Source organism: Notolepis coatsorum, assembly GCF_963971535.1.
Source record: "Notolepis coatsorum genome assembly, chromosome: 1".
NCBI lineage: Eukaryota > Metazoa > Chordata > Actinopteri > Aulopiformes > Paralepididae > Notolepis > Notolepis coatsorum.
The window spans coordinates 118,742,350-118,770,279 of NC_140165.1; the positions used below are offsets into that span (position 1 = coordinate 118,742,350).

At 45.5% G+C, this 27,930-nt stretch overlaps 1 protein-coding gene across 1 annotated transcript in view; it reads right to left on the reverse strand.

Moving 5' to 3' along the window:
* Window positions 1-27,930, reverse strand: part of abca2 (ATP-binding cassette, sub-family A (ABC1), member 2) — a gene marked incomplete at both ends in the record, with an annotated part of 250,124 nt that overhangs the window by 126,830 nt on the left and 95,364 nt on the right. The window contains 4 exon segments of the mRNA XM_084338063.1: window positions 3,735-3,908; window positions 12,220-12,416; window positions 17,362-17,574; window positions 21,192-21,372. Of these exon segments, the coding sequence (XP_084194189.1) occupies window positions 3,735-3,908; window positions 12,220-12,416; window positions 17,362-17,574; window positions 21,192-21,372 (765 nt within the window).

The window sequence follows — 27,930 nt, forward strand, 5'->3', positions numbered from 1 at the left end:
TGGGATGCCGGGGGATATACTGTACAATGACTCCGGTGTACCTGAAACAAGCGCTCGAAGCAGCCCTTCTTCACAGCCTCGGAGGGCAGCACGTAGGAGAGCTCCGTGTTGGAGTCGGACACCAGCAGGCAGGACGCCACGAACTGTCGCACGAACTGGGTGACCCGCGCCTCGGAGCAGGGAGAGAGCGAGAGGATGGAGAGAGGGTGGAGGAGGGAGAGAGCGAGGAGGATGGAGAGAGGGTGGAGGGAGGCTGGGGCTGGCTGCCCTGGTCTGGGGGGGGCGCACAAACAAACAATATGATGGATGGAGGGTGGGAGAAGGAAAGGACAATGACAGAGAGAGGAGGAACAATGAGAAAGGAGTTAGAAACGTCAACAGTTGGGCGGCACGTGGCGCAGTGGTTAGCACTGTCCTGGGTTCAAGCCCCAGCATGGGGGCCTTTCTGAGTGGAGTTTGCATGTTCTCCCCCTGTTTGCGTGGTTTCCTCCCACATCATAAAAAGACATGCATGCTAGCTAGGTATAGAATACACAGGCCATTGCCCTTGACCAAGGTACTGGCATTACAACAGGGGTTGGTCCCTTGGCGTCAGTGTGTGGCTGCCCACTGCCCATAAATAGTTAGAATGGGTCAAATGCAGAGGACGAACTTGATACATCTTTTTTTATTCAAGTCGCTGTAAACAAGCCAAAAGGCGGAACAGGGTCAAATGAATTGGAGATACTTTTTGTGGCAATTTATCAGCTGGCGGCTGAAAGAGAGAGATGAGGGGAGGAGAGAAGGCATCTGGAATAGTTTTGTGTCAAATGAAGGCACACAGACACACACACACACTCTCTTTCTGCATTACTTATATTGCATTTATCTGATCCAGATCGACTTACAACAAGCCCAACATGAGGAGTACCGACTAATCAACAGTAAGTATTCTGTTGTATAAGTAGCAAATAATAGTCGTCAAATAAAAGTTCATTCATTTCTCTCTCTCTCTCTCTCTCTCTCTCTCTCTCTCTCTCTCTCTCTCTCTCTCTCTCTCTCTCTCTCTCTCTCTCTCTCTCTCTCTCTCTCTCTCTCTCTCTCTCTCTCTCTCTCTCTCTCTCTCTCTCAAATTTCAATTCAATTCAAATGGCTTTATTGACATGGGAAACATACGTTTACATTGCCAAAGCCAAACAAAACAAAACAAAACAATCAAACAGAGAAAACAAAATAAATCAGTACATTACAGAAGGAATTTCTTGTACAGTCTTTATGGTGGTTGCATTCCACTGGATGTCCTTTTCTTGTCACAGCAGCTCACAAATCTTGCTGCTGTGTTTGCACATTCTTGTATTTCTCCCAGTAGGTTATGGGAGTTTTGTCCATGTTTTCAAAGTCTCTTTGGGTGTTTGCAATTTGTGGGAAGTATATGTCTCTGATGTATTGGTATAGTGGGCAGGTTGTTAAGAAGTGGAGCTCGGTTTCTACCTCATCTTGTGTGCAGTGGGTGCATAGTCTGTCTTCGCTTGGGAGCCAGGTCTGCCTATGGCGGCCTTCTCGATGGCTAGGCTGTGCTCGCTGAGTCTGTACCTAGTCAAGGATCTTCTTAGTTTTGGGTCAGTCACAGTGCTCAGGTATTCTGCCACTGTGTACTCTTTGTTTAGGGCCAAATAGCATTTCAATTTGCTCTGGTTTTGGGTTGATTCTTTCCAATGTGTCAGATAGTTTTCTTTTTGTTTTCTTATCATTTGATTTAGTCCAGTGTGATTTCTGTCTGGTGGCTCTGCTTGTGTTTGTGAGCAGAGTCCCAGAACCATCTGGCTGAGTGGACATCTCGCAAGGGTCTCTCTGTAGGTGAGGGCTTTGTTGTGGAGTGTGTCTGGGTCGCTTTCTTTTAGGTGATTGTGGAATTTAAATGCTCTTTTTAGAATTTGGATGATTAGTGGGTATCTTCCTAGTTCTGCTCTGCATGCATTATTTGGCGTTTTCCATTGGGTGCGGAGGATGGATTTGAAAAATTCTGCATGCAGAGTCTCAATTGGGTGTTTGTCCCATTTGGTGAAGTCTTGGTTTGCAAGTGGGCCCCAGACTTCACAACCATATAGGGAAATCGGTTCTATCACGGAGTCTAATATTTTTTGCCAGATTTTTATTGGAATGTCTAACTTGATGTTCCTTTTTATGGCATAGAAAGCCCTTCTTGCTTTGTCTCTCAGGTCGTTCACAGCTTGGTTGAAGTTCCCTGTAGCACTGATGTTTAGGCCGAGATAGGTGTAGTTTTTTGTGTGTTCTAGGGAAATTGTGTCTAGGAGGAATTTGTGTTTTTGTTGTTGTAGGCTGGGCCTTTTTTGGAATATCATAATTTTAGTTTTGTTTAGGTTTACTGTCAGTATCCATGTCTGGGAGCATTTGTGCAGAAGGTCAAGGTGCTGTTGTAGCCATTATTTTCTTGGGGACAGCAGCACCAGGTCATCTGCAAACAGTAGGCATTTGACTTCTGTGTTTGCTAGGGGGATGCCAGGTGCTGCAGTTTGTTCCAATGTTTTTGCCAGTTCATTTATGTATATGTTGAAGAGGGTTGGACTCAAACTGCACCCCTGTCTAACCCCACGGCATTGAGGAAAGAAGTCTGTGTTTTTCCTCAATCCTCACAGCACATGTGGTGTTGGTGTACATTGACTTTATGAGGTCGTAGGTTTTCCCTCCAATGCCACTATGTAACAGCTTGTACAGCAGACCCTCGTGCCAAATTGAGTTCAAATGCTTTTTGGAAGTCAACGAAACAGGAGTATATTTAGCTTTTATTTTTATTTATTTGGTTGTCGATTAGGGTGCTGAGGGTGAGAATGTGGTCTGTTGTACGGTGATTTGGTAGGAAGCCAATCTGTGATTTGCTCATGGTATTGTTGTTTGTGAGGAAATGTATGAGTCTGTGGTTAATGATCATACAGAGGATTTTTCCAAGGTTGCTGTTGACACAGATCCCACGGTAATTGTTTGGGTCAGATTTGTCTCCCTTTTTGTGGCGCGGTGTTATGAGTCCTTGGTTCCAAATATTGGGGAAGATCCCGGAGCTAAGGACAATGTTAAGGAGTTTTAGTATAGCCAATTGGAATTTGGAGTCTGTGAATATCTCTCTCTCTCTCTCTCTCTCTCTCTCTCTCTGCACACACACACCACCCTCAAAGAGCACCTACAGGAGGCTGCAATTCGAAACTAGCCCCCGTAAATGTCCAACCCCCCCCACCCACCCACCCAACCCCCTCCTATTGTACAGTTTCCTCCCCCTCAAATGTATATAGTTTCTGTTGGGATCTCTGTTAAACAGTACTGTATACTTGTATATCTTGTATGTCATAAATGTAACAGTACTGTCTATCTGTATGTCATAGATGTCACTATGAATTGAAAATGGGGGACCCTGATGTAAACAAGACGAAAGTCTTTCTCTGGTCTGCATCCCCTTAACAATTGTGTGTATTGAGCCGTACTGTATTGTACCCATTCTGCAATCTGTTAATAACGTTTTCAATTGTACCTGTGTACCTCCCTCTCCCCGAGACCAGTCGCTTCCTCCTTATTATCAAATGTAATAATTGTGGCATATTACTATAATGAGCTGTATGTATATGAACCAAGCATCCTATGTGAAGCACTTTGGTTGACAAGTGTCATGTTTAAATGTGCTATATAAATAAAATAAATAAATAAACAATAATAATAAAAAAAGAAAAAAAATCAATCAATCACACCTCTGCCTTCGCTCTGTTTCTTGACCAGGGTGAGTTTGTATCCGTCCCCGTAGGTGCTCTTGAGGAAGAGCGGGGAGCCGCAGCACTGCAGCTTGCCGTGGGAGATGATGGCGATGCGGTCCCCCAGGAGATCTGCCTCGTCCATGTGGTGAGTGGACAAGAGGATGGTGCGGCCTGGGGGAAGGTAGGACACACATGTGGTGAGTGGACAAGAGGCTGGTACTGGGGGAAGGTAGGACACACATGTGGTGAGTGGACAAGAGGATGGTGCGGCCTGGGGGAAGGTAGGACACACATGTGGTGAGTGGACAAGAGGCTGGTGCGGCCTGGGGGAAGGTAGGACACACATGTGGTGAGTGGACAAGAGGCTGGTGCGGCCTGGGGGAAGGTAGGACACACATGTGGTGAGTGGACAAGAGGCTGGTGCGGTAGGGCGGGCCATACTTTTTTTTTTTTGGAAAATCAATCGAGTGGGGGGTCTAAAATATGTGTTTTTTTGTGGGTAATTCAAATATGGGATTATTTTTCTAATCTGATAAATCCTACCTACATTGTTTTGGATTTCAAAATGGCCGATTTGACCATTTTTCACCCCTTGGCCATACATGGATGCCAACATGAATCTGAAGGAAATCCTAACATGCAAGGTGTCTAAATGATGTGTTTCTTAATGGGGAATTCAAATATGAGTTCATTTTTGGGATAGGATAACTCTAACCTACATCATTTTGGATTTCAAAATGGCCGATTTTACCATTTTTCACCCCTTGGCCATACATGGATGCCAACATGAATCTGAAGGAAATCCTAACATGCAAGGTGTCTAAATGATGTGTCTCTTAATGGGGAATTCAAATATGAGGTCATTCTTGGGATAGGATAAATATAACCTGCATAATTTTGGATTTCAAAATGGCTGATTTTACCATTTGAACCCATTGGTATTGTATTACAAAATTGCAAAGATAAAAAATATATGGGAAATCATTTATAATGACAAAGCCATCAAATTTATTAACAAGTGAACTGTATATAACTGGATACAACTCCAAAGATCAATAATAATAATACTAACAATAATAAATTGTATTTGTAATGCACACTAACACCTAAGTGCTAAATCTCGATCTCCTGACTTCTTGAACTTTGCCAGGTTCCATATCTTGATTGGACTCATTCTTGGATGGCAAGATCTCCTACTGTACTGCTTTAGCCACCAACCTACAAACACAAACTTAAAGTCAACGTCAGCCATAAATAGGTGAGCTCTTTCCAGAACTACTCAGCAGAAACCTCTGTAACCATTTTAACAAACGTCTCAATGTATTGAGAAAATCCATGGGGCTCCATCAATCCTCTATCTTCTTAAATTTGATCAGGTTGCACAAGTCCTGCTTGGATTCATTCTTGGACATCAGCCTCCTGCTGGTCTCCTGAGCCCTGATCCCTCCATCCCTTTTTTCTTGTGAAAAGTACTTAGCAGAGGCCTCAGTCACCATTTTAACAACCCTCTCGATGCTTTGTGTGTGGCAAGGCCAGTCGAGAACCTCCATGGGGGTGTTGATTAAGTTCTTCACCTCGGAGGTGCTTAGGGAGCAGGTGAGAGGTGGCTCTGACAAATCTTCTGACCAGCTGATTAAGCCACCAATGCTGGAAGCGTCACTATTGATGTGAGGTGTTCTTCTGATCCTGACACAGGAGTCTCCCAGCTGAGTGTCTGGATCCCCCTCTCCCCTGATGGCCAGGATTCTCTCCACCCCCTCAATTCTCTCTTTTTGATCCTCAGAGCACAGCAGTGTTTGGAGGATGGCTTCACTGTGGGCATACCAAGCAGATCTTCTCACAGTTGGCATCACAACATCCAGCACCTCCTTCCTCTGAGACTTGAGGCAGTCCAGCTGAAACAGGATGTGCCTAGGCCCTTCGATCCAGGAGTGCTTGACCTTCATGTTGAACCAACATGGATAATACACTCCAATGATGAATTCCACAATGCATTGTAGATTATTCAGGTTCTTTCTTTTAAGTTGATGCTTTGACACCCAGAGCCTGAGGAGTCTGTTTGCTGTGGTGAGCCAGCGGCTGTGGTTTACCGGTCCAATCTCCAGCAGAGCCAGCTTTGCAGAAAGCACTCCATCCCTGATTGCACAGACCAGCTTATAGCCATAGTGTTGATCAGTTTAGAGATCTTGAATGATCTTCTCAGGCAGCTTGATCAGCGGAGGGCCAAGAAAGATCCTGGTGAAGTTAGGATTGATCTCCAAGTCTGTAACAGAATCAAGGAGCTGTCCTATTGGTCAAGTCTCCTCCAATGGCCCACAAGGTCTTATCAGAACCTCTCTCTTTCAGCCAGGCAAACAGGACCTTAGCTATCTTCTCTGCATGGGACTCCTCTTTAGTTGCTTTCTCTGGTGTAAAGTGGAACAGATAGTTGCTGCCAGGCTCACTAGCAACACTATAGTGTTCTTCCTTGATCTTTGCAGGAAAAGATTGGTCACTGCCCTCAGCTTCCATCATCACATTGGTCATGTCAATACGCCCATCAAAGAGGATACAGGAAATCCCCCCCTCCTCCCTGCACTTCTCCTCAAACTCTTCCCCCAGCTCTTGCATCAACTATTCTTGTGCTCTCTTAACCTTGTTCTTATCAATCACTTTACTTGTGTCATCTTCTAAGATGAGTCCTGCATCAATCAGAGCTGCAGTTGCTATAGCTGCAGTTGGCCTTAGACCTATGCCATACCTTACACTAGCAAGGGCGATGTTTGGAATCTCATCATAATTTTTCCGTAGCTTTGCTGAAGCTGCAGGGTCAGTTTCAGGAATGAGCTCAACTTCAGGGACTGTAAGGAAGCTCTGAACATCCTTCCTGGCAACCTTGTCTGCTGCTGCAAAGCTTTCTTCTTTGCCCCTTCTCCTTTTCTCTGCCTTCTTTTCCATCCCCTGCCTTTCCAATGTTTTAAGAAGATAGAGGATTGATGGAGCCCCATGGATTTTCTCAATACATTGAGACGTTTGTTAAAATGGTTTCTGCTGAGTAGTTCTGGAAAGAGCTCACTTATTTATGGCTGACATTGACTTTAAGTTTGTGTTTGTAGGTTGGTGGCTAAAGCAGTACAGTAGGAGATCTTGCCATCCAAGAATGAGTCCAATCAAGATATTGGAACCTGGCAAAGTTCAAGAAGTCAGGAGATCGAGATTTAGCACTTAGGTGTTTGTGTGCATTACAAATACAATTTATTATTGTTAGTATTATTATTATTGATCTTTGGAGTTGTATCCAGTTATATACAGTTCACTTGTTAATAAATTTGATGGCTTTGTCATTATAAATGATTTCCCATATCTTTTTTATCTTTGGAATTTTGTAATACAATACCAATGGGTTCAAATGGTAAAATCAGCCATTTTGAAATCCAAAATTATGCAAGTTATATTTATCCTATCCCAAAAATGACCTCATATTTGAATTCCCCATTAAGAAACACATCATTTAGACACCTTGCATGTTAGGATTTCCTTCAGATACATGTTGGCATCCATGTATGGCCAAGGGGTGAAAAATGGTAAAATCGGCCATTTTGAAATCCAAAATGATGTAGGTTAGAGTTATCCTATCCCAAAAATGAACTCATATTTGAATTCCCCATTAAGAAACACATAATTTAGACACCTTGCATGTTAGGATTTCCTTCAGATTCATGTTGGCATCCATGTATGGCCAAGGGGTGAAAAATGGTCAAATCGGCCATTTTGAAATCCAAAACAATGTAGGTAGGAGTTATCCTATTAGAAAAATAATCCCATATTTGAATTCCCCACAAAAAAACACATATTTTAGACACCCCACTCGATTGATTTTCCAAAAAAAAAAAAGTATGGCCCGCCCTACTGGTGCGGCCTGGGGGAAGGTAGGACACACATGTGGTGAGTGGACAAGAGGCTGGTGCCGCCTGGGGGAAGGTAGGACACACATGTGGTGAGTGGACAAGAGGATGGTGCGGCCTGGGGGAAGGTAGGACACACATGTGGTGAGTGGACAAGAGGCTGGTGCGGCCTGGGGGAAGGTAGGACACACATGTGGTGAGTGGACAAGAGGCTGGTGCGGCCTGGGGGAAGGTAGGTGCGGCCTGGGGGAAGGTAGGTGCGGCCTGGGGGAAGGTAGGCCACACATTTGAAATGTTTATTGTAGTGCTGTCAGGCGATTACAAAAATTAACTAATTAATCTCACAATTTTCCGTAATTAATCTAGATTAATCTAGATTAAAAATAGCATTTTTCTACTTAAGACCGAAGCTTGTAACAGATATTTACTTGAGTAAAATCATGGAATTAATGTAAAATCAACACGAAGAAAGTATATTTAGATTCAAAGACTATTTTAATAGCTTATTTTTTTTTTAATATCCTTTTCTCCTCCTGTTTTTCAGTGTTTTTCTCCCATCCCAATTTAGTCTTGCCAATTCCCCCCTTCCTGGTCGTTGCTCGCATGTGCCCCCCACTGGTCGGTCTAGGGAGGGTTGATAGATACTATCACATGTTCCCTCCGATACATGCGGAGTCAGCCAGCCACTTCTTTTCACCTGCCAGCGCAGACTCTCATTGGTGAGGTGTAACGTGTGGGAGGTCACACTACCCTCACCTTCTCCCTTCCTCGCTGTGCAGGCGCCCTGACCGACCTGTAGGAGTCGCTGTTTACAATGACCAGATTACCACCCACCGGCTTCCCTCCCGCTGACTCTGCCAATTGAGTCAGTATGACGGCCGGCCAAGCCGGAGGCAACGCCGATAGCCGGATTCGATACAAGTGTCTCTCGCGTTGGTGACGAGCGCTTAGTCCGCTGCGCCACCCAGCCGCCATTCATATCTTTCTTTGAATACAGTTTCTCTCCTGTGAAATACAAATGTTCAACAAAACCATCAACATTGACTCAGCTAGACCTCTTTCTTATATCCGCGGCGCTAAGAAGATTGAAGATTTTTCACTCCATAGATTAATCTAGATTAATTTATTTTAATGCTTTAAATAATTTAAATTAATCTCCAAAATTAAAGCATTAATTTTGACAGCCCTAGTTTATTTATGTCCACATCAACAGAAGTACAAGGAAGCCTCATACAAAGGACATAAACACTGCCAGTGCAGTCAGAAAGTATGAAAGAACAGCCAGTTACAAAGTGCATGGACGGCAGAATGCTGTTACATACTGTATGGCTGAACTACTTGTCAGACACAAATCATGGGTAAAGGAAACAACGCCTCCTCCAAATTGAGCGGCTTCCTATAATAGCTAATACCTTGCTAACTGTAATGTAAATGTAACTGCTTGGCCTTCCTTTTGTAGAGACCGGCTATTTGTAGGCTCCTCACAACCAACTTGTGCACATGCCCTAGGCTGCCAAAGATAAAAACTAGAAGTTTACATCTGCAGCCTAGCTGTGAGATGGTCTGCTGTAGCTGTATTTCATTGGTTAGAAAGGCTTCTTCTAAGCTGTAATCAAAAGTACAGCCAACCTCAATAATGGACACCTCCCTAAGGACACACGCGCGCGCACGCATGCGCCCACACACACACACACACACACACACACACACACACACACACACACACACACACACACACACACACACACACACACACACACACACACACACACACACACACACACACACACACACACACACACACACACACACACACACACACACACACACACACACACACTTCCTCTTAGGCAGATTTCTGCCCATTTAAGACATATTAGGGCTGGTAGCGCGATTCCCCAAATTTTCCTGAGAGCAGATTTAAGAGTGCTGAGGAGCACACTTATGATTGATTGACTAATTGAACATTTTATTAACTTGACAGACTGTGTTCTCATAGTGATTCCTTCATGTCAACGCTACAGGCCTCCTTGGAATTAATTACTTAATCATAATTAAAATAAATATGACAATATTTGTACAATAAGAAATTACGCATTTGATGTCGGAAAAATAAATAATATGGATTCATCTGATCACAGGGCAGCTGGATTAACCATATCTGAACCAGCTATTTTGGACAAATGTATAATTACTTTAATTACTCAGATATTCAAACACAATTATGCAATTATTGTGAAATGATTGAAAATAATAATTATTTAATGCCTTCTGTGGAATTTGTATTTCTTATTTGTTACATATCTGTTTTAATGGTATACAATGGGACAGACCTTTGTTTGATATAGCTATACACCTGCATTCCTTCGAATATATCATTAATCAATTAAACTTATATTGAAATACACTATATAGCCTATACACACCAACACTGAAATGACAGTGGATAAATAAATAAATAAATAAGAACTAAAGCTAATCGGTGGAAATAAATAGACTGCATTAATATTCCATAAGTCTTGTGTGCGCCAGTATGGCCTACGTTGTGAGAAGAAGAACTGGTCCGACCCTGAACTGTTCGTTATACAAGTATCACAGAGAAATGTCAAAGGTACTCACAGATGCACGAGGGTCTTGGACAGAGAAACGTAATGGTTTGAAAGCTCGGCGTTGCTAATAAACATTTACATTTTTTTTTATAAACTGGTCAACACAGCTTTATTTCCGGCATAGGGTGCCTGATCACAGTGCAGGAGCATCAGGCAGCGAGAGCGGTTTTGAGCAGTGTTGACCAGTTTATAAAAAATATTTAAAATATTTATTAGCAACGCCAAGCTTTCAAACCATTACGTTTCTCTGTCCAAGACCCTCATGCAACTGTGAGTACCTTTGAAACTTCTCTGTGATACTTGTATAACGAACGGTTCGGGTCGGACCAGTTCTTCATGGTAAATCTAGGTTGGTTTCCTATTGAGGAGCAAGTGACTGTGGATTCACTCGGCCACACCTTGTGCATCACAGTCACGAGAGGGGCTATATGATAGCATGTACAATAGTGCGGTTATATAAAGGGGCTATATGATAGCATGTACAATAGTGCGGTTAGGGCTGCACCGAATGCTTCGAAGCTTCGATCATAATGTTGACATTCGAATTCTAAATCAACATTAGAATTTTTTATAAAAATAAATAAATTAAAATTAAAATGTTTTTTGTGTCTATTCAATCTGTTTAAACCAATGGGGGTTTTCTTCACAGTTGCAGTTAAAGTTTAGGCTACACTAATATTATAATATTATACTATAAGACGTCACCATCACTTTCATACCAACCGTGCCCTTATTGGATTATTTCTGTTGACGAAACTGATGAGTTATATTCATTAAAGAAAGTTGATTTAATAAAAGAAAAAGACTAATTTAATCAGATTAATCACTTTATTCAAATTGAGGATTTAGTTTGAAAAAAATTGAAATCTTAATTTTCTTTTATGAAGTACATTTTCTTTTAGACATTTGAAGCTTCGTTCGAATACTTCAATAGAAGCTTCAAATGTTACATTCGGTACAGCCCTAAGTGCGGTATATACTGTATATATATTTATATATATACATTTATGTATTTATATTTATAAATGTATATTTTATATATATTTATAATTTATATGTATATCCATATCCATATCTGTCTGAATATACCTGCATATAATTCTTCTATATACCTACTTATACACCTGCATATAACCCATACAACTCTGTATGATAGCATGTACAATAATGCATATACTGTATATATATTAGGGATGCTCGATATTGGCTTTTTTACCGATACCGATATACCGATATTGTCCAACTCTTAATTTCCGATACCGATATCAACCGATACCGATATATGCAGGGTTTCCCCCCCAAAAAACTTAATCATTTCAGGTAATTAACATCTCTCTTGTTGTGGAATTAACACAACATTATGCATACTTTTGACAATAAATAAAATCAGAATTTGTTCTTACTTGCTTGCCTGGGTAAATAAAGGTTATAGAAATGTAAAAAAAATTATAATAATAAAAAATAACGTTTTCTTTTTTTGAAAACGGATACTGATATTTTCCGATATCATATTTTAATGCCAATATTGGCAGATAATATCGGACATCCCTGATATATATATATATATATATATACACACATCTGTCTGTACATACCTGCAAGTTTATTTAGGGATAGCCCCTTGAAATTAACCATCTCATCGTCAAGGGGATCCAATACAAAAGATCCAATACAACATACATACATGAAGGCTTTCATATACCAACCCTATGATACAGACTTACGGCTTTAGGGGAAGTGTCCATTCTTCCTTTATATATTTATATATCCATACATGACAGATGTGTGTACTGTATGTTAGCTATTGATGGAAGAACGGAGGGATCGTGACTCAACTTGTAAATGTAACCTTTTTAGTAATAAAGTCGATTTTGACAAAGCTAGTTTTTTTTCCTACAGACTCTAATTCAACCATCGACTGGACAGGATCCCTGTCCCTGAAGAAGCCACTGGTGTGGTGCCGACACATCACTCAAAGTGCCGCCTCACCCTGTTTGTACTTGAGGATGAGGTCCCAGATGGCCCTGCGTGCGTAGGGGTCCACCCCCGCCGTGGGTTCGTCCAGGATGACGGCCCTGGAGCCGCCCACGAAGGCGATGGCCACAGACAGCTTCCTCTTCATGCCCCCGGACAGCGTCTGCACCAGACTGTGGCGTTTGTTAGATAACTCCAGGTCCTCAATCATCCTGGACACACACACACACACACACGCACACACACACACACACACACACACACACACACACACAGAGGAAAGGTCAGTGATTACTTACCCAGGTGTGTAGTTATTCATCTCACCGTTGCCACTGGACGACTTGGCAAAGCGCTAAATATAATCTATTGTCATCACCGTCGTGGTCGTCATCGGGGGGTGATTTGCAGGGATGGGGGGTTTCCATACCGTCGCTTCTCACGTCCCTACCTCAGGTCGTACATTTTTATTGCTTTTATAATAGACTATTTTTCATTCTTGCATTAAATTAAATACATGAATCTCTCAAAATCGTCTAGCCTACACACCAGCGTCTCCCTGCTTGAGCTGTGTTGTTGTGTTGTGAGCTGTGTTGTTGTGTTGTTGTGTTGTTGTGCCTCTGTGAGCTGTGTTGTTGTGTTGTTGTGCCTCTGTGAGCTGTGTTGTTGTGTTGTTGTGTTGTTGTGCCTCTGTGAGCTGTGTTGTTGTGTTGTTGTGTTGTTGTGCCTCTGTGAGCTGTGTTGTTGTGTTGTTGTGCCTCTGTGAGCTGTGTTGTTGTGTTGTTGTGTTGTTGTGCCTCTGTGAGCTGTGTTGTTGTGTTGTTGTGCTGCTGTGAGCTGTGTTGTTGTGCTGCTGTGTTGTTGTGTTGTTGTGTTGTTGTGCCTCTGTGAGCTGTGTTGTTGTGTTGTTGTGTTGTTGTGCCTCTGTGAGCTGTGTTGTTGTGTTGTTGTGTTGTTGTGAGTTGTGTTGTTGTGTTGTTGTGCCTCTGTGAGTTGTGTTGTTGTGTTGTTGTGCCTCTGTGAGCTGTGTTGTTGTGTTGTTGTGTTGTTGTGTTGTTGTGTTGCTGTGAGCTGTGTTGTTGTGTTGCTGTGAGTTGTGTTGTTGTGTTGTTGTGTTGTTGTGTTGTTGTGAGCTGTGTTGTTGTGTTGTTGTGCTGCTGTGAGTTGTGTTGTTGTGTTGTTGTGTTGTTGTGAGCTGTGTTGTTGTGTTGTTGTGCTGCTGTGAGCTGTGTTGTTGTGTTGTTGTGAGCTGTGTTGTTGTGTTGTTGTGCCTCTGTGAGCTGTGTTGTTGTGTTGTCGTGTTGTTGTGTTGTTGTGCTGCTGTGAGCTGTGTTGTTGTGTTGTTGTGTTGTTGTGAGCTGTGTTGTTGTGTTGTTGTGTTGTCGTGTTGTTGTGCCTCTGTGAGCTGTGTTGTTGTGTTGTTGTGTTGTTGTGAGCTGTGTTGTTGTGTTGTTGTGTTGTTGTGTTGTTGTGAGCTGTGTTGTTGTGTTGTGTTGTTGTGTTGTCGTGTTGTTGTGCCTCTGTGAGCTGTGTTGTTGTGTTGTTGTGTTGTTGTGAGCTGTGTTGTTGTGCTGCTGTGAGTTGTGTTGTTGTGTTGTTGTGCTGCTGTGAGTTGTGTTGTTGTGTTGTTGTGCTGCTGTGAATTGTGTTGTTGTGTTGTTGTGTTGTTGTGTTGTTGTGTTGCTGTGAGTTGTGTTGTTGTGTTGTTGTGCTACTGTGAGCTGTGTTGTTGTGTTGTTGTGTTGTTGTGTTGCTGTGAGTTGTGTTGTTGTGTTGTTGTTGTGTTGCTGTGAGTTGTTGTGTTGTTGTGTTGTTGTGTTGTTGTGCCTCTGTGAGTTGTGTTGTTGTGTTGTTGTGCTACTGTGAGCTGTGTTGTTGTGTTGTTGTGTTGTTGTGTTGCTGTGAGTTGTGTTGTTGTTGTGTTGTTGTGTTGCTGTGAGTTGTTGTGTTGTTGTGTTGTTGTGCCTCTGTGAGTTGTGTTGTTGTGTTGCTGTGAGCTGTGTTGTTGTGTTGTTGTGTTGTTGTGCTGCTGTGAGCTGTGTTGTTGTGTTGCTGTGTTGTTGTGCTGCTGTGAGTTGTGTTGTTGTGTTGTTGTGCTGCTGTGAGCTGTGTTGCTGTGTTGTTGTGTTGCTGTGAGTTGTGTTGTTGTGTTGTTGTGAGTTGTTGTGTTGTGCCTCTGTGAGTTGTGTTGTTGTGCCTCTGTGAGTTGTGTGCTCTCTCTCTCTGACATGCCAAGCGTTTTATAACACCCTCTTCATCAGAAAGCTCTAAGCAGCGAGGTCCCACAAGAAATACAAGTCCTCTAAAGGCATATATGGCATACAGCCCTCTCCATGGTGCTGAAAGCTTTGTCATACAGCCCTCTCCATGGTGCTGAAAGCTTTGTCATACAGCCCTCTCCATGGTGCTGAAAGCTTTGTCATACAGCCCTCTCCATGGTGCTGAAAGCTTTGTCATACAGCCCTCTCCATGGTGCTGAAAGCTTTGTCATACAGCCCTCTCCATGGTGCTGAAAGCTTCGTCATACAGCCCTCTCCATGGTGCTGAAAGCTTCGTCATACAGCCCTCTCCATGGTGCTGAAAGCTTCGTCATACAGCCCTCTCCATGGTGCTGAAAGCTTCGTCATACAGCCCTCTCCATGGTGCTGAAAGCTTCGTCATACAGCCCTCTCCATGGTGCTGAAAGCTTTGTCATACAGCACTCTCCATGGTGCTGAAAGCTTCGTCATACAGCCCTCTCCATGGTGCTGAAAGCTTTGTCATACAGCACTCTCCATGGTGCTGAAAGCTTTGTCATACAGCCCTCTCCATGGTGCTGAAAGCTTTGTCATACAGCACTCTCCATGGTGCTGAAAGCTTTGTCATACAGCCCTCTCCATGGTGCTGAAAGCTTTGTCATACAGCACTCTCCATGGTGCTGAAAACTTCCATAGTTGTGGATTTACCAAATTTCTGTTTTGGGAGAGAGGTAAGCACCCAATAACAACTATGAAGACATACTTTCATCAGCTTACAGTACAATTTACAGTATGTTCTGTTCTGCAGTATTTCTGCTACTTATTGTAAGCTCCCGTGCTGCAGAATGACAACTCACTCTTTCTGTTCCCTGAGTGTAAGCTGCCATGCTGCAGAGTGTCCACTAGGGCTGGGCGATATGGCCTAAAAATGAAATCTCCGATTTTGAAATGCCAAGGAAATCATTCAAATAAGCTTTGTTTTTATTTGACACAAAATAATTATCAAACCAAGATGAATTTCCTTATTGGGATTGAAGTGCAAACCTAACTTTCACCAATCTTCACTTCACAAAAAAAAATATATATAAAAGGTTATTCCCTATCAAACAAAGATGAATGTCCCTATTGGGATTAATAGTGCAATAACTTGCTTTTTCACCAAACTTCACTTAAAACAAATAAGAGGTGCCTCTTGATCATCAAACAAGAATTAATTTAATAAAGTGCAAATCTAACTTTCACCAAACATCACTTTTTGTAAAATAAAAGGTGACTTTAAAAAAATAATATTTTTTTTGTTTGTTTTTTAATCGATTAAAATAAAAAATAAACTCGTCCTAAATCATTCATTCGAATTAATCTATGAAATGGATGAATCGCCCCCAGCCCTAGTGTCGCCCCCCCCCTCCTGTCCCCTGAGTGTATGAGCTCCTCCAGAGGGTCTCCCCCCCCTCCTGTCCCCTGAGTGTACGAGCTCCAGAGGGTCTCCTCACTCCTCCTGTCCCCTGAGTGTATGAGCTCCTCCAGAGGGTCTCCTCACTCGTCCTGTCCCCTGAGTGTATGAGCTCCAGAGGGTCTCCTCACTCCTCCTGTCCCCTGAGTGTATGAGCTCCTCCAGAGGGTCTCCTCACTCCTCCTGTCCCCTGAGTGTATGAGCTCCTCCAGAGGGTCTCCTCACTCCTCCTGTCCCCTGAGTGTATGAGCTCCTCCAGAGGGTCTCCTCACTCCTCCTGTCCCCTGAGTGTATGAGCTCCAGAGGGTCTCCTCACTCCTCCTGTCCCCTGAGTGTATGAGCTCCTCCAGAGGGTCTCCTCACTCCTCCTGTCCCCTGAGTGTATGAGCTCCTCCAGAGGGTCTCCTCACTCCTCCTGTCCCCTGAGTGTATGAGCTCCTCCAGAGGGTCTCCTCACTCGTCCTGTCCCCTGAGTGTATGAGCTCCTCCAGAGGGTCTCCTCACTCGTCCTGTTCCCTGAGTGTATGAGCTCCAGAGGGTCTCCTCACTCCTCCTGTCCCCTGAGTGTATGAGCTCCTCCAGAGGGTCTCCTCACTCGTCCTGTCCCCTGAGTGTATGAGCTCCAGAGGGTTTCCTCACTCGTCCTGTCCCCTGAGTGTATGAGCTCCTCCAGAGGGTCTCCTCACTCCTCCTGTCCCCTGAGTGTATGAGCTCCAGAGGGGGGTCTCCTCACTCGTCCTGTCCCCTGAGTGTATGAGCTCCTCCAGAGGGTCTCCTCACTCCTCCTGTCCCCTGAGTGTATGAGCTCCTCCAGAGGGTCTCCTCACTCCTCCTGTCCCCTGAGTGTATGAGCTCCAGAGGGTCTCCTCACTCGTCCTGTCCCCTGAGTGTATGAGCTCCTCCAGAGGGTCTCCTCACTCCTCCTGTCCCCTGAGTGTATGAGCTCCAGAGGGGGGTCTCCTCACTCGTCCTGTCCCCTGAGTGTATGAGCTCCTCCAGAGGGTCTCCTCACTCCTCCTGTCCCCTGAGTGTATGAGCTCCTCCAGAGGGTCTCCTCACTCCTCCTGTCCCCTGAGTGTATGAGCTCCAGAGGGTCTCCTCACTCCTCCTGTCCCCTGAGTGTATGAGCTCCAGAGGATCTCCTCACTCGTCCTGTCCCCTGAGTGTATGAGCTCCAGAGGGTCTCCTCACTCCTCCTGTCCCCTGAGTGTATGAGCTCCTCCAGAGGGTCTCCTCACTCCTCCTGTCCCCTGAGTGTATGAGCTCCAGAGGGGGGTCTCCTCACTCGTCCTGTCCCCTGAGTGTATGAGCTCCTCCAGAGGGTCTCCTCACTCCTCCTGTCCCCTGAGTGTATGAGCTCCTCCAGAGGGTCTCCTCACTCCTCCTGTCCCCTGAGTGTATGAGCTCCTCCAGAGGGTCGCCCCCCCCCTCCTGTCCCCTGGGTTAGGGTTAGGGTTAGGGTTGACTCACTTGTCCATCTCCTTGCGTATGTCCACCTCCGCCATGCCCTTGAGCCTGGAGTAGAACCAGAGGTGCTCCTCCACGGTGAGCCGGTCGAACAGCACGTTGTGCTGGGGACACATGCCCAGGTTCTGCCGGATGCGCTCCATGTCCGTGCGGATGTCGTGACCATATATGGTGGCCGAGCCGGACGTGGGCGGGAACAGGCCGGTCAGAATAGACCTATGACAAGCCAGCGGTTAAGACGTTAGAGACGAGGGAAGGAGGGAAGACGTGGAACATGTGTTCAGGTGGGTCTGCCTGGCTTTAACCCTTTCAGTGCCACACTACCAAAACGGTTAAGCCTTTCACTGCCACACGACAAACTGTCTGTGGTGTGATAGTAAAGGGTTAACCTTCTGTAGTGTGGTAGTGAAAGGGTTACAAAAAGGTCATATGAGGTCATAGAACGTCATCATTCTGAGGTTAGTGAATAATTGATTGATGAATACATTTATTCATTCTAGTAATCCAAGCAGACCTCTGCCAGAACATACACCACGACACAACACTCTCACAGATGCCTCTTGGCGTGTGAATCCATACATGAACATCTGCATGGAAGAGCATAGGGGTGAAAGGTCACCCATCCCTGCAGTCTATGTTTGAACAGGCTACTCTAAGGCAAGCCAATAGAATAGTCTCGGACCCCTCCCACGTCTTACATGCCGAGTATGAGCTACTGCCCTCTGGGAGGAGGTTTAGAGTTCCACGCTCGAGACTAAACAGGTTTAAAAACTCCTTTATTCCCATCTCAGTTAAACTTTTAAATAGGGCCAGATAAATGGCCGGCAATTATCGAATAACCAATATTTGGTGGTTATATTATAGACACTACTACTATATATATATGTGGTGTTGCCAGACATCCTGCTGTGCTTTAGGTACTTTATTGTATTTTTATATTGTTCATCTCCTCTGTTTGGAGTCAGCTGCGTCATGTCTGTATGTGTCTGTAGCTGCAGTGGGGGGGTCATGTCTGTATACTGTCTGTATGTGTCATGTCTGCAGTGGGGGGGGGGTCATGTCTGTATACTGTCTGTATGTGTCATGTCTGTAGTGGGGGGGGGGTCATGTCTGTATACTGTCTGTACTGTCTGCTGCAGTGGGGGGTCATGTCTGTATACTGTCTGTATGCGTCTGTGGCTGCAGTGGGGGGGTCATGTCTGTATACTGTCTGTACTGTCTGCTGCAGTGGGGGGGTCATGTCTGTATACTGTCTGTATGCGTCTGTGGCTGCAGTGGGGGGGTCATGTCTGTATACTGTCTGTATGCGTCTGTGGCTGCAGTGGGGGGGTCATGTCTGTATCCTGTCTGTATGTGTCTGTGGCTGCAGGGGGGGGGGTCATGTCTGTATACTGTCTGTATGCGTCTGTGGCTGCAGGGGGGGGGTCATGTCTGTATACTGTCTGTATGCGTCTGTGTCTGCAGTGGGGGGGTCATGTCTGTATCCTGTCTGTACTGTCTGCTGCAGGGGGGGGGGTCATGTCTGTATACTGTCTGTATGTGTCTGTAGCTGCAGTGGGGGGGTCATGTCTGTATACTGTCTGTATGTGTCTGTAGCTGCAGTGGGGGGGGGGGGGGGGGGGGTCATGTCTGTATACTGTCTGTATGTGTCTGTAGCTGCAGTGGGGGGGGTCATGTCTGTATACTGTCTGTATGTGTCTGTGGCTGCAGTGGGGGGGTCATGTCTGTATACTGTCTGTATGTGTCTGTAGCTGCAGTGGGGGGGGGGGGGGTCATGTCTGTATACTGTCTGTATGTGTCTGTAGCTGCAGTGGGGGGGGGGGGGGGGGGTCATGTCTGTATACTGTCTGTATGTGTCTGTAGCTGCAGTGGGGGGGTCATGTCTTTATACTGTCTGTATGTGTCTGTGGCTGCAGGGGGGGGGTCATGTCTGTATACTGTCTGTATGTGTCTGTGTCTGCAGTGGGGGGGGTCATGTCTGTATACTGTCTGTATGTGTCTGTGGCTGCAGGGGGGGGGGTCATGTCTGTATACTGTCTGTATGTGTCTGTGGATGCAGTGGGGGGGTCATGTCTGTATACTGTCTGTATGTGTCTGTGGCTGCAGTGGGGGGGTCATGTCTGTATCCTGTCTGTATGTGTCTGTGTCTGCAGTGGGGGGGTCATGTCTGTATACTGTCTGTACTGTCTGCTGCAGTGGGGGGGTCATGTCTTTATACTGTCTGTATGTGTCTGTGGCTGCAGGGGGGGGGGTCATGTCTGTATACTGTCTGTATGTGTCTGTGTCTGCAGTGGGGGGGGTCATGTCTGTATACTGTCTGTATGTGTCTGTAGCTGCAGTGGGGGGGGGGTCATGTCTGTATACTGTCTGTATGTGTCTGTGTCTGCAGTGGGGGGGTCATGTCTGTATACTGTCTGTATGTGTCTGTGGCTGCAGTGGGGGGGGGGTCATGTCTGTATACTGTCTGTATGTGTCTGTAGCTGCAGTGGGGGGGGGTCATGTCTGTATACTGTCTGTATGTGTCTGTGGCTGCAGTGGGGGGGGGGGGGGGTCATGTCTGTATACTGTCTGTATGTGTCTGTGTCTGCAGTGGGGGGGGGTCATGTCTGTATACTGTCTGTATGTGTCTGTGGCTGCAGGGGGGGGTCATGTCTGTATACTGTCTGTACTGTCTGCTGCAGTGGGGGGGTCATGTCTGTATCCTGTCTGTATGTGTCTGTGGCTGCAGTGGGGGGGTCATGTCTGTATCCTGTCTGTATGTGTCTGTGTCTGCAGTGGGGGGGTCATGTCTGTATACTGTCTGTACTGTCTGCTGCAGTGGGGGGGGGGGTCATGTCTGTATACTGTCTGTATGTGTCTGTAGCTGCAGTGGGGGGGTCATGTCTGTATACTGTCTGTATGTGTCTGTGGCTGCAGTGGGGGGGGGGGGTCATGTCTGTATACTGTCTGTATGTGTCTGTGTCTGCAGTGGGGGGGGTCATGTCTGTATACTGTCTGTATGTGTCTGTGTCTGCAGTGGGGGGGGTCATGTCTGTATACTGTCTGTATATGGCTGTGGCTGCGGGGGGGGGGGTCATGTCTGTATACTGTGTATGTGTCTGTGTCTGCAGGGGGGGTCATGTCTGTATACTGTCTGTCTGTGTCTGTGTCTGCAGTGGGGGGGGTCATGTCTGTATACTGTCTGTATGTGTCTGTGGCTGCAGTGGGGGGGGTCATGTCTGTATACTGTCTGTATGTGTCTGTGGCTGCAGTGGGGGGGGTCATGTCTGTATACTGTCTGTATGTGTCTGTGGCTGCAGTGGGGGGGGTGTACAGTTGTAGAGTTACTGTTGTTGTATGTCCGTTCGATTTTATAATCTTTAGACTATTTTTAAACTTAATCATTTGAAACTACTTTATTATTTGTATTACTGAATAGATAGCCTATTAGGATGCTAGATCCTAATGTGAAACACTGTGATTTACCATACCTTGCTATGCTCACCCATGTCTGTATTTTTACTGTTGCGAAGCACTTTGAACTGCAACCTCTGTATGAAAAGTGCTATACAAATAAAGTTATTATTATTATTATTATTATTATTATTATTATTATTATTATTATTATTATTATTATTATTATTATTACAGTAAGCCCAAGACAAATTTCCCAGCTGATGGGACAATAAAGTGACTCTTGACTCTCGACTTGAACATCAGCTGGAAAGCGCCAACACACGGACCTCCGGACGCCCGGGGGCACACACACACACGGACCTCCGGACGCCCGGGGGCACACACACACACGGACCTCCGGACGCCCGGGGGCACACACACACGTTTCTCTCCCTCACATGGTGGTGGTCTTGCCGGCCCCGTTGTGTCCCAGGAAGGAGACCACCTGGTTCTCGTGGAGGTTGAGACTCAGCTTGTCGAGCGCCAGCTTGTTGCCCGTCTTGTACACCTTGGTGAGTTTATCTATGCAGACCACGAGCGGCAGGTGGCTGGGCTCCTCCTCTATCCCGCGCATCTCCTCTGTAGGTCGGGGGACAGAGAGAAAAAGGGCGACATCGTTAGCGTACTAGGGCTGACCCCCATTAGTCGATCAGTCGACTAATCGGTCGAAAGGAGCCGTAGTCGACTGGCCAACCTCTTAGTCGAATACAAAGAATTTTATAAAAAAAAAAATTATAAAGAAATATATATATATTTTTTTATTATTATTCTTTCCAAAAGCAAAGAGGCCTAGAAGCGTGGCTAACGCTAATGGCACGCATACCAGAGGCTAACTGCCTACGAAAACAGGCACAGAGGCACTGAAAGAGGATTTCACCCATCTAATGAACACACTAGACTAGACAAATATCAAGATGTATCCATCAGTGGACCAATTGCATGCTTTTGCAGAGGACAAGAAGCCTTCAGTCGACTCCTTCAGACATTAACACTTTCTCTGCCAGAGACGCCTAAACTCGTCATTCCCCGCCATGCTAATTCTGCCAATGACGCCGTAACACGTCATTGAGATCAATATTTCAAAAATCTGTGATCGCAATCATATTTCTCCCCCGGAGACTTGAGATATGTTGATCCGGGGGGGCGGAGCTAGGCAATCATGGAGTAGACGTGTTTCACGTGAGCTCCCTTCTATCGTGCGAAATATACTTTTCTCCCCACTAGTCTTTATTTTATTTTTATTTGTTATTTGTCTGCTTGTTGAGTCGTCGAGTTTCAACTACTGTCGTCGACTTTTTTCAACTTTCTGCGATGTCGGTGGTGGAGACCAGATCCATGAGCACCCCAGCCGGCAAACTGCCACCGGGTCTATCCCCGCCGTCGCCCGGTATCAGTGAGATAAGCGAAGCTGTTCTCTCGGTCATGACCAAACTCCATGCAGACTTTGAGACACGCTTCGCTGAAACACAAAGAAAAGTGCAGGCGGAATTTTTTGATAATCGAGAGATGTCAGAGGAAATTAGGTTGGCGGTAGACCCGTTGAGAGACAAGATGGAGTCGCTGCACGTTGTCTCCTCGGCTAATGCTAACGAACTAGCCACGCTAACGACAGAGGCCTCACTACAAGGCGAGAGGATGGCGGGTCTGGAGACCTCCCTGCTGGCTAGGCAGGCTGAAGTTGCCAAACTACAGTCGGTAATTGTGGAAATGCAGTCCCGGGAGGGACGCTACAACATCAGGATTGTTGGTGTACCGGAGGACAACGAGGGAGGCCGTCTCTCGGAGAACATGCCGGAATTGCTGCAGAAAATACTGGGGAAAGATGTCCTCCCCAACCCTCCCGTATGTGAGTCGGCCTACAGAGCGGGCAAGACCAGTCCTGGATTGAACAAAGAGCCGAGGCCCATCATTGTCAAGCTGAACAGGCTTCAGCAGAGGGAGCTCATCATGCGGTCGGCCCGTGCCAGAAGGGGTAATCTAAGTCTTGGCGATCACAAAGTGGCCATTTTCGAAGACTTTACGCCGAAGGTTCAAGCACAGAGAGGCGAATACAAAGTGGTCATGTCCAGGCTATGGAAACTAGGCCTGAGGCCTACGCTATTCGCTCCCGCGAAATTATCTGTGCTGGGTAAGGGCGATGATCGGCGTTCATTTTGGTCGTTGGCTAAAGCGGAGGAATATCTCGGGGGGATAGCCGAGACTGTAGCTTGATATCTATGTCGGGTGAGTGACTTGGCGATGTGGGCCTGAATACACTGATAGGACGGACTACTCACAAATGCTTGTTGTCATGCCCAGACAGGCTAACTGTCCACTGCCCATCCATACTAGCGGGGCATCCCAATGACTTCTGTTACTTGCTAATGCTGACCTCATGGTCGTACGTGTGTGTCGCCTCTATGAAAGCTAGCTGGACAATGTACATAACAGATTCTGGCGTGCTAGCCGGATTCATCACTAGCTTACGCGCTAGCCTCGGGCTAACTAGCAGGCTGTGTCTATCGCCCGCGGCGAGACATTCGAGACCCGTTAATGTTTACGTATTTTGGTTGTTGTTGCTGTTTAAGTGACATCAGTTTGCACAATTCAACGGTGATCGGGTCCTTAACTAACTTCTTGTATGCTTTTATTTTTATATCCAGGCTGTTTTGAGCTTTGGGCTCCAGTAGTAGAAGGTCGGTTGAATATATATATACAATATATGATAACAGGTTGTGTCAGGTATAGCTTATTACTATCCCCGGGTTAATGAAGGTGTTTAATTCTATTCTTACATAGGTTTTGTCATTCCAGCCATTGGGCCTGACCAGAGGGGCTGTTACATGCGTGCACTTTGACCATAACCCCTTTTTTCCTTTTCTTCTTATTGTCGCTGTTTAAATGACATCTGTTTGCACAATTTAACTATGATCCGATCCTGCCTTAGACTATCTGCTGGTATGCTTTAATTTAATTTTGTTTTGAATTTTCCTTTATCCATTTATGCTATAACATTGCAACATTAATACGCAGACTCGGAAGTAGATGGTTACATGGTTGATGTTGAGTTATTATATAATAATGGCTATTTTTTCCATTATAGTTGTCTCATGTTAGGGCCAAGGCTCACGGTGGTTTTCGACCGATATCTTTATTGAATTTAATTGTTATTTTTATTTGTGTTTATTGGACTAGTGGGGGTTTAATCAGGGGTTTATCTAGAGGGGGGTCGGAGTGGAGAGCGTCTTATTGGATCCATGACTCCAGTGGGAAATTATAGGAAGATGACCATCCTTAGTGGATGGGGCATAGGGAGGGGATTGGAGAGTGGGTATAGGAGGGTTTATAATAGGACGGGTGGGTTAGGGTTTAGAGTAGAAGGAGGGGGGGTTGTAACTGGGGTGGTATTTTTCTGTGTTTTATGTACTGTTGTCTTATATGTGTGTAATTGTTCCTCCTCTGAACTCCTGGGATTGACCGTCTGGGCCCGCCTGGATCAGCGCCTCTGTACTCAGCCTGGCTGCACTGGTATGTTCTTTACGCATTTAGACAAATTCGACCATGGCTAAATTGAATATTTTAATTTGGAACGCAGGGGGTCTTAACGCCCCACACAAGCGTGCCAGTGTCCTTTGGTTATTGAAGAGAAGAAATATTGACATTGCTCTCCTTAGTGAGACGCATTTATTGGTGGGTGATGTGTCAAGGCTAGCAAATCGACAATATCACGTTATCTCCTCATCCTCAGCCGATGATAAGACGAAAGGAGTCGTCATAGTTACAAGACGTAACCTTGATATCAAAGTCCTGGATGTGTGGTCGGACACGGAGGGAAGGATTACTATAGCAAAAGTTGAGTTCTCTCATAGGAAGATGGCAATAATAGCATTGTATGCCCCTAACACATTTGATTCAGCGTTCTATAATACAATCATGAAGAATATGTTGGAACTTACTGGATACGCTCTCATTGTGGGTGGCGATTTTAATGCGTGCTGGGATGCGGAGATGGATAGGTCCGGGTCCTCTGAAACAAGCGACCAAAAACGGTCCTCTAAGGCCCTCAGGATGTGGGCCCAGGACACGGGGCTCGCAGACCTATGGCGCTTATCCAATCCCACCCTCAAGGATTACTCTCACCTGTCAGCCAGACACAAAACCTTCTCTCGAATAGACTATGCATTCGCGTCCCCTAATATGTTTGATAGTTTCGACGTCTCATTGGTTCCCCTGGCTCTCTCGGACCACAAGGGGATTTTCCTTGTGGCAACCTTTGGCAGGCTCTCCACGAGAGCTCCCAGGTGGCGTTTTAACTCAACCTTATTAAAGAACGATGATTTCTGTTCTGAGTTTGGGAGTAAACTAGCTGAATTCTTGCAGATCAATGTTGGCACGGTCGATGACCCCAGGGTCCTATGGAACGCATTGAAAGGATTTATCAGGGGTCATGTCACACTTTTCGCCTCCAATTTGCGTAAATCCCGGTCAAAAAAACTAGAAGGACTGGAAACATTATATGCGGACCTATACGCATCATTGCAAACTAACTATAGTGAACGACTAAACACACAACGTAAGATAGTCAAGAAATAAATAAACTCCATACTTAAACAACAGTCTGAGTTCTTGATACATAGGACAAGGCTAAATTACTACTTTCACGGCTCCAGGCCTAGCCATCTATTGGCAATGAAAATACGCTCGAATGATCATTTCTCGGACATCCCCTCGATCAAGACGCGACAGGGTACAGTCACTACTGATTCGAAAAAGATCAACGACACTTTTAAAGAGTTTTACTCACAGTTATATAGCTCAGAGGTTAATCTCGACGACTCTAAATTTGAATAGTTCATTGGCGGGCTTGAGATACCCCACATTTCTGAGGAAGAGGCTAAGGAACTGGGGAAACCGATCACTCTTATGGAACTAAGGGAGACGATTGCTGAAATGCAGAGGAGTAAGGCACCAGGCTGGGATGGTATTCCACCCGAGGTGTATTTAGCTTTCTGGGACCAACTGGGTCCATTGATGCTCGATATGATCAATTACGCTATCGAACAAGGGGAGTTCTCAAGAGATGTCAACATGGCGTTGATTTCTTTACTTCTCAAGAAGGACAAAGATCCCAATGATTGTGGTAGCTATAGGCCCTTGAGTCTTCTCGGGCCGATTTAAAAGTGTTTGCCAAGGTGCTGGCCCGCCGCCTGCAGAGATTTATGACGGTATTGGTACACTGCGATCAAACTGGTTTTATCCCGAGGCGCCTGGCTGCAGATAATCTTAGGAGGCTGTTGCATGTAGTCGATAACAGTAAAGACAATACAGCTCCGTCCACAGTTCTGTCTTTGGATGCCATGAAGGCGTTTGACAGACTAGAATGGTCATACCTGTGGAAGGTACTTGAGGTCATGGGTCTTGGAAAGAATTTTATTCATATGATTAAAGTCCTGTATGCCTCGCCGTCGGCAATGATACTGACAGGCAAAAACTGTTCCACACTTTTCCCAGTCTCCAGATCTTCTAGACAGGGTTGTCCTCTGAGCCCAGGACTATTCGCGCTTTCCCTCGAACCATTGGCCCAATTTATTAGGCAATCGGAGGACATCGTCCCCATAATGATCAATAATACACCACACAAAATTGCTCTCTATGCGGATGACCTACTGATTTTTATGGATGACCCTTCCCGGTCGGCCACAAAATTACTGGGAATAATCGACGACTTTGGTAAATTGTCAGGCTTTAAGATTAACTGGAACAAATAAGCCTGCCTACCTCTTAATGAGCCAAGGCGGTGCGACTACCAGCTGATATCCCCATAGTGGAACATTTGTTGAGTCAAACTACTAAGTACAACTTCACGGGTACTTATGATAAAATACGCCAGGATCTAGACAGATGGTCGTCCCTTCCTAACTCCTTACAAGCCCGAGCTTCCATAATCAAAATGAATGTCCTGCCTAGGATAAATTTTGTTAGCTCAATGCTCCCCCTGCCCCCTCCAATAGACCACTGGCGCAAGGTACAATCGATGGTATCTAAGTTTATCTGGAATAACAAACGCCCGAGAATCAAAAGAGCTACTACTCAACGTAGGAAACAAGATGGGGGCCTCGCAATCCCTGATTTTAAGCTTTATTTCTGGTCCTTTTCACTGAGACCTCTGATGTGCTGGCTAGACCCTGTGGATGCTGTATCTTGGCGCTCCTTAGAAGCGGCGGCGGTCTCACCGCTAAGATTGCAGGATGTGGTGTACTCCACTGTCCCTATTTCGAAATGCCGACTGAGGTATGGACCGATCATAGCTCACGTGATCCAGACGTGGCGTAATGTACAGAAGTCGTGTGGGGTTAAATGCCCATGGCACCTGGACTCTCCAATTTTTAATAACCAGCAATTACTTGTTGGGCACAAGCCGGTTAATATTCCTCAATGGCAAAGGAGGGGGGTTCATACTCTGGAGGATATTTATGATAAGAACGGCCTCCGTGCGTTTCAGAACTTAAGAGAATTTTATGATCTTCCCGGCGAGTCCTTCTTTCTTTACCTTCAACTAAGGTCAGCGCTGAGGGCGCATGGCGTGCCGTGGGCTCAAGCTTTGCAACCACACCCCTTCCTCAGGCTCATAGTGGACAGGACGACCTCCAGAGGGTTTGTCTCAGACTTTTATACGCTCTTAATTCAGTCCACGTATAAAAGATTATCATTGGATACAATCTGGCGTGTGGATATCCCGGAGTTGGACCCCGAGTTTGACTGGGATGATGTTTGGGCAAATGTGGCATTGTCTTCCCGCAACCCCAATCACCAGCAAATTAATTTTAATTATATTCATAGGACCTATCTTACACCTAGGAAGCTATTTGCTATGGGACTGATAACCGACTCTCGGTGCACTTTGTGCTCTCAAAAGGCCACTGGCACTTATATGCATATGTATTGGGATTGCCCACCAGTGGCCCGCTTCTGGAGGTCAATAGCGGACAAACTTTCAGATCTGTGTGGCTTAACTATCCCATTCACAGCTGTTACGCTACTCCTGAACGATATAACAACACTACCCGCGTCCGTACAACTGAAAAGGGTTGTCCTAGCGGGCGTCACAGCAGCGAAGAAGCTAATAGCAATGAGATGGAAGGAGCCTGAGAAGCTCAC